Source organism: Aplysia californica, unplaced genomic scaffold, assembly GCF_000002075.1.
Source record: "Aplysia californica isolate F4 #8 unplaced genomic scaffold, AplCal3.0 scaffold00064, whole genome shotgun sequence".
Classification (NCBI taxonomy): Eukaryota; Metazoa; Mollusca; class Gastropoda; order Aplysiida; family Aplysiidae; genus Aplysia; species Aplysia californica.
This window is the reverse complement of record NW_004797334.1, coordinates 56,928-64,263: the sequence shown is the minus strand read 5'-3', so window position 1 is coordinate 64,263 and position 7,336 is coordinate 56,928. Positions and strand designations below refer to the sequence as shown.

General features: G+C 38.8%; 1 protein-coding gene across 1 annotated transcript in view; it reads left to right on the top strand.

The window, feature by feature from the left end:
- The window catches only part of LOC101847709 (CWF19-like protein 1), a gene marked incomplete in the record, with an annotated part of 18,337 nt that extends 12,209 nt beyond the window's left edge, over positions 1-6,128 (top strand). The window contains 6 exon segments of the mRNA XM_035968504.1: positions 207-286; positions 1,455-1,570; positions 2,060-2,153; positions 3,487-3,600; positions 4,242-4,339; positions 5,539-6,128. Of these exon segments, the coding sequence (XP_035824397.1) occupies positions 207-286; positions 1,455-1,570; positions 2,060-2,153; positions 3,487-3,600; positions 4,242-4,339; positions 5,539-5,680 (644 nt within the window).
- Positions 6,129-7,336: the final 1,208 nt, after the last annotated feature.

The window sequence follows — 7,336 nt, the reverse complement described above, 5'->3', positions numbered from 1 at the left end:
GAGAGAGAGAGAGAGGATGTAAGAAGAACACAGACAGACAGACAGACAGAGAGAGAGAGAGAGAAAGAGGGTGTAAGAAGAACAGAGACAGACTCACAAAAAGAGAGTGAGTCTCTGTGTACTAGAAAAATTCATTACTCATGACTCTAGTACATAAACAAGACAAATTTCTCTCTGATGATCAATGTCTTTCTTGTCATTGTCAGCCCAACCCATGGGTCCATGCTGGTTTTGCCTTGGTAGTCCTGAGGTGGAGAAGCATCTGGTGGTCAGTGTCAGTGACATGGTAAGAAGACTGCCCGGTTTTTTTTGGGGGGAGGGGTAATATATTATCAGGGATGGAAACTGATCAGTCCAAAATTTACTTAACTTTTTGAAAGTTTTACAGACTTGGAAAAATACGCTTATGTACACATGGTAGTAGAAAGACTCGATATTGAAAGTAGGTCAGGTCCCACTTACGGAAAATGACGGAGCAAATCAAAATTATGGATTTCCGTAAATGTACGGAAAATTTCCGTCCCTGATATTACATTTAAGATTCGAAATTTTAATTTGATCACATTATTCTATGGGTAGGAGACTTTGGTATCGTCTTAAAGCTTGTTCATTTGTCTTGCTTTTGATTTTAAAAATTACCGATGTATCTCAAATAGAAGTTGAGATATTTAAGATTGAAGGAGTAGGGGTTCACTTGGTTTCAGCGGTAAAATTAGCTAGAAAATGATCTCCAAAGTTTGATAACTTCCAAAACTTGAGAGCTGTAAATTTACCATTGTTGTGCCTTTAATCAACATTTTTCAATAAAATCCACAGAGCTATGTGTTTTTAAATAGACATAAAAGGTGTTTAGCTAAAAATAAAGATTCAATAAAAATTGCTAAACGGGAAGAAAAATGCTGTTTTCTTTGATTTCATTATTTTGACGAGCGCCTGATTTCACCACAATGCCCCACAAATATTATTTTAATTTTGTCCCATTATTTTATGGAGGGAGAGACATTCGCCATATATATCTATTTAATTTTTCCCTTGGTACCTCTTGGTTTGTTTTTTTAATGCATCTGCTGTAGTGCCTTAAGCAGTATTTGGATGTCTTGATGTGGTTTGCATTAAATATATCTACTTTTTATAGTTGTTTTACTCTTGTTTTAGTCTGTTCCATGTTTACTTTTTAATCTCAAATAACACCTCTAATCTCCAGCACTTATATGACCTTGAATTGTGTTGCAAGTGCAGTAAAGCTCTTACTAAAAGTGAACTAAACTTTATAGTAACATTTCTAATCTTTGGCACTTATATGACCTAATTATGTTTCAAATGCAGTAAAACTCTTACTAAAACTAAGCTAAACTGTCTAGTAACACCTTAAATCTTTGGCCCCTATAAGACCTAATTATGTTGCACGTGCCGTAAAACTCTTACTAAAACAAAACCAAACGTTTGCTCCCCAGGCATACCTGGCCCTTGCCAAGGGTGGTCTGGTGGACGACCATGTCCTCATCCTGCCCGTGCACCACCACCAGTCCTCTGTGTCCTGCCCTGAGGACGTCCTACAACAGATTGACAAATATCCTTTGATGGTTTAGTTATGCTGGGAATCAATGTTTTACGCCCTTGTTGTAACAGTGTATATCATGTGGAGGGCGGGCTGGTGGGGTGGGGGGGGGCCTAAGTGCGTGTGAGAGAGAGGGGAGAGAGAGAGAGAGAGAGAGAGAGAGAGAGAGAGAGAGAGAGAGAAAGAGAAAGACAAAGGGAGGGGGGAGAAAGAGAGATAGGGCGACTGAGAGAGAGAGAGAGAGAAAGATGTGGAGAGACGGAGAAAGAGGGAGGGAGGGAGAGAGAGAGAGAGAGGGGTCCCACCTCCTAAATAACCTAATAGAGTTGAAAGTAGCGTTAAACCCCAACACTTACTTACGTTACTTACCTGTATGAAATTAGAATATGTTGTAGCCTGTGATATTGTTCTTAATATTTTGTTTCCTTTGGATGAGCCCTTCTATGTTTGTTTTTGTTCTTTTGTCAAGACATTGCAGTGTTTGCCTTGACTTTCGCTCAGATACAAAACTTGCCTTCGCAAAATGTTCAAGTCACAAGGGAAAAGTATTGTCTTTTTTGAGAGAAACTTTCGCACTCAACATTTGCAAATTCAGGTAAGCAAATGTTGACATTGGTTCTAAATACACAAAACTATTGCTTGATGAACATATTGCCCCTGGTTGTTTGAGAAATTTTTGTTGCTTTTTGCTCACCTTACTCAGCCCAGGTGGAGATTAACTTAAAAATTGTTGAGTTTTCTCTTAAATTACGGCTGAATTATTTCATCTATGCTTTGTACATGCCTCTATCAGCTAGATTTCTTCATGGGGATTAGTAAAAGTGTAAAAACTTGTTTAGCATTTTTCTAATGTATATCCTTTCTGCCAGTTTTGCCGTAAGCTGACAACGTGTGTTTTTTTAAATTTTGGCACCAAATTTTTTTTATTTGCTGAATCAGTACCCTACTTGTGTGAAAAAATCAAAGTGAAACTGTAACTAGTTTTTGAATAAATTCGAATTCAAATTTTGGAGGAACTCTATTTTTCAGTGGTTACGCTGGCAAAAAACGTCTTTTTCTCACAACTGCTGTGAATAAGAAAAAGGCGTTTTTTCTGCTTACGGCTGAGTTGTGATAGGGCATAATTTGTTATGTTCATTTTTCTTTTGGAGAGAGTATTTTTGTTAGTGACTGTGGTCGAGATCAGTAGTTTTCTTCTTTGCCAGCTGAGATCCCTGAGTTGCTAGAAGGGTTTAACCCTTTCTGTACCAGGCACTGATACATCCCTGCTTTTCTTCACACAATAGTATTATTATGCTGTTGAATCATGGTACACCAAGAGTTAATCACTCCAGATGCAGTTCTGATAGGTCTGTGAAAGAACTATTCATTTTCAGACATAACCCAATAAACGTGTGGATCTGAAAGATTTATCTAAAGACCCATGGCAATTCAATAACAAACTTTAGATGTGTTTTGGACCTTAAGTTTAGATTAAGTAAAAGTTTTACATCACTGTACTTACAACTCTATTACGTTCACAGTACTTACAACTCTTGTAGGTTCACAGTACTTACAACTTTTAACAGGTTCACAGTACTTACAACTCTTATAGGTTCACAGTACTTACAACTCTTATAGGTTCACAGTACTTACAACTCTTATAGGTTCACAGTACTTACAACTCTAATAGGTTCACAGTACGTAGAACTCGAGTACACTATACCTGGAATGCCAGGAGGTGTCGACTCAGAGGTTGACGTGTAATGACCCTCCATTCTTCACGGACGCGAGCTGCTGTTGCACATTCTGCTATACCCATAAATAGGTTACATAAGTTTCAAAATTGGATCCTTGAACCCCTAAAGTAAGTTTGTTGATGTAAGTCACTCTACTATTACGGTAGAACCTATTCAGCTTTGTCTCTGTGTTTGCCCCCCCCCCACCAGGCGGTGCCAATACCTCAAGACTCGGTCCAGGACATCAAAGACACGTTCATGACGTGCGCCGAGGCAGAGAAGATAGAGCTGGCAGAGATTCCCAAGTTTTCCGACATCAAGCAGGTACCTCAGTGTCCCTTAGAAATCCAACGTGGCTGTTCTCCTACTAAATCTCTGTAAAACTTAATCTATTGTCTCAATTAAATTGAAAAAGCCTTGCTTAAGATGTCTCCAGCCTTTTATTTTAAGTGGGAGAGGGAGAGAGAGAATGATAAGGGTGTCTGTGTGTGTGTGTGAGTGTGTCAGTGGTGGAGTGTTGTTTTGTTTTCATGTTTTGTATTTATGAAACGATAAGTATTGTTCTGATTATGAATAAAATATGTAGTGCTCAATGCGAATTTTAGGTTGGGGTTTTATGAATTTTACTGTATTACTGTTATTATTATTAATGTAATCATTATTATTATCTAGTATTATGAGTATTTTTTAATTATTTTTTTTGGTAAGTGTTTTACAGTTGCGAAAGCCGTAAAATACTTACCAAAAAAGAAAAAGATTATACCGTATCATTAATGTTACCATTATCTTTATTGTTATTACTATCATTATTATTAATATTGTTTAATATTGTTATTATTATTATTATTGATATTATTATAATTTTATTGTTGTTTTTCTTGCTGCTATTCTACATTATTTTTCAGTTAACTGTTAAGGAGATGACAGTGGCACTATGAATGTTGTTTTTCCTCTCATTCACGCAGATTGTTCCTGACGGTGCTCCGTACTTTTTGGCGGAACTTCCCACGGGAGAGAAATGTCTTCACCGGATCGGCAAACAGTTTCCCCTACAGTTTGGCAGGTGAGAGGAATGGGAAGACCCATCGGCCAGAGTTACTTTGACGTGTTTTTTTTGGTTATGTGTCCTACAGCTTGTGGAGTGGGTGGTTGGCGGGCGCTCCGGTGTGGGGATGCTCTGTCTTTCTTATCAAACATTTGTCTTCATTATCTGTCCTTTCTTTTCTTTGTATGTTACTCTGTAGTAACGCCTCTATTCTTCGGCACTTTTATGAACTATTTGTGCTTTAGTGCCTTAAAACTAAAACTTAAAAAACATTGAGCGTCCTTATTTCTCCTTCTTCTTTTTCTTCTTTTCTTTGTACGTTACTATACTCTCAAGTAACACCTCTTATCTTTGGCACGTATATGACCTATTTGGGCTACAAGTGCAGTAAAACTAAAACAACATTGATCGTCCTTATCTCTCATTCTTCTTTTTCTTCTTTTCTTTGTACGTTACTCTCTAGTAACACCTCTAATCTTTGACACTTGTATGACCTATTTGCGTTGCAAGTGCTGTAAAACTGTAAGTAAAATTTTTTTAAAACCCAAAACATTTATCGTCCCTATCTCTCCTTCTTTTCTTTGTATGTTACACTCTTGGAGCGCATCTAATCTTCAGCACTTATATTATGATCTATTTCTGTTGCAAGTGCAGTAAAACTCTTACGGAAGCTAAAATCTACCAATCTGCTAAATTCTTTGGTGTCAGGGTGACATTTGTATCATGAGACTGCCAGGTGAAGAAATATTAAATGCATTCTAATGGAGAGTTCACTATCCTTGATTGGGGATACTCCTTATTCATATGCGGGTTAAGTTACAACTTTCTATTTGTGAGAATGTTATTGGCCTGTTGTACTGAGAGAGAGAGAGAGAGAGAGATCTACCATGAATTAAATTTTCTAGTAAGACTTCACAAACTGTGTTACTCTTTTCAAAATTACGCTGTTTTTATTTTTTCTTCCTTTTGTCCCCATCTCTCTTTTCTGTTTTGTTTTCTTTTTCTTTCTCTAATTTTTTTCTTCTCCCCTATTCCTCTCTTTTTACGTTGTCATTTTTTTCTTTCCACCCCCACCCTTTTCTGTTTTATTTAATATCTTCTTCCCCTTTGTTTTTCTGTTCTTTGTCTCTTCTTAACATCAATGCTTCTTCCTTCTTCCCCCCCCCCTTTTTTTTGTGGCAGCTAATAATACATTTCTTTCTCCCTTCATTGTCCAGGGAAGCGCTGTGCGAGCCGGCCGTCCTCAACATGCCGGAGCGAGTGGACTGGAAGAACTGTAAGCTGGACAAAGAGGAGGAGAAGAGTAACGCGGCAGCTTTCAAGGCTGACTTCCGAGCTTTTGACTTCAACTTTAACTGATGGGAATGGTTCTGTGGGGACTGAGGTGGGAGTGCGATTTCAGTGGGAACAGAATGAGAGAGTGCTTACTTCTAGCGCGTTTGGAGAATAGTTTTATGTCATCTGTCTGTATGAATGGAATGTGAGAGTGCTTACTTCTAGCGCGTTTGGAGAATAGTTTTATGTCATCTGTCTGTACGAATGGAATGTGAGAGTGCTTACTTCTAGCGCGTTTGGAGAATAGTTTTATGTCATCTGTCTGTATGAATGGAATGTGAGAGTGCTTACTTCTAGCGTGTTTGGAGAATAGTTTTATGTCATCTGTCTGTATGAATGGAATGTGAGAGTGCTCTTAACATTATTTTTGTTTCGGTTTCGGAAGTCGGGTCTGCCAACTAATGAAAGTGCTGGAAACATGAATGTGACTTGAAATTACGCATGGAAATGCAAATAAACCTTGTAAAAATTTGTTGGTTGTCAAGTTTCGGCTTTTTCACACGTTTTGTGTTGTTGTTGCCTGTTGCCACCTGGTTTAGGTGTTTTGGCGTGACGCAATTTAGCGGGTAGTTGGAGGGTTCTATGCTACTAATACTAATAGGTTCTTCTTTTCTTTCCTTCCTCTTTTCTTTCAGTTTTTCAGTCTAACTTTTTCCATGCAATAAATGACTGCTATTGTGTTCATGTGCTTCGCTTTACTCGAACAAGATACACTGTAGATCATTTAGGAATCAGGCTTTGACCCTGATTGTTCGGGCGAACCCAGGCTGAGAGGGATACAACGTCCCAGCAGAAAGATTGAGATACTCTATGAAATTCTACCCACCGGGAATCGAATTCAGGTCCTCTGCAAGGGACAGCAAAATGCCTAACCACTACGTCAAAGTCACCTGTTCTCTGGTTTCTTTTTCTAGGGAATCCGGGAACTTGAAATGTAGGTGGTTGGGGGGTGCTCTGGTGTGGTTTGCTCCTTAATTCCTATCAAACGTCTATCTTCCTTTTGTCTCTTCTTTCTTTTTTGTGTCTGTTATTCTCTTGTAACACCTCTAATCTTCGGCACTTATATGACATTATTGTGTTGCAAGTGACGTAAAACTCATACTAAAACTAAACGTACTTGAAATTCTAACTCTATGGTGTAGGGGTGTTATCTTTTCTCTTTCCGTATTACTCTCCTATTTTTCTTGATGGTCTGTCGACGGAGGATGAAAATGATAATAATGTTATGTGGGTGTCAATTTAGTGGTTAAGCTACCGGACTCGTAATCGTGAGGTTGCGAGTTCACAAGTTCAAGCCTCAGGCCCTATTTTGTGTCCTTGGGAAAGGCTTCTTTTCTTTTTTAAAGTGTTTTACAGCGCTTGCAACTGCATAAGGTCATATGAGCACGTGGGACACACCTAATATTTTCAGTCGGTAGGAAATTTTGAATTTTGCCCGGGTGGCGGCGAGGCCTACTCTTATCGATTTTAGACCACTAAGGGATCTTTAACGTGCGCAACTTGCACACGGGCCCTCTGGGATTTTTCGCCCTTGTCCGGGACGGCTAGGTGTAGACCTTTCCTACCAAAAGATCAGGGGTGTGCCTGAAAGACAGCAGAAAGAAGGAGCCAAGAAGTAGCCAAGAAGTAGCAGTAGAAAGGCTACAGAAAGAGTCAGGAGCCCAAAGGAGGTAAGGGGGG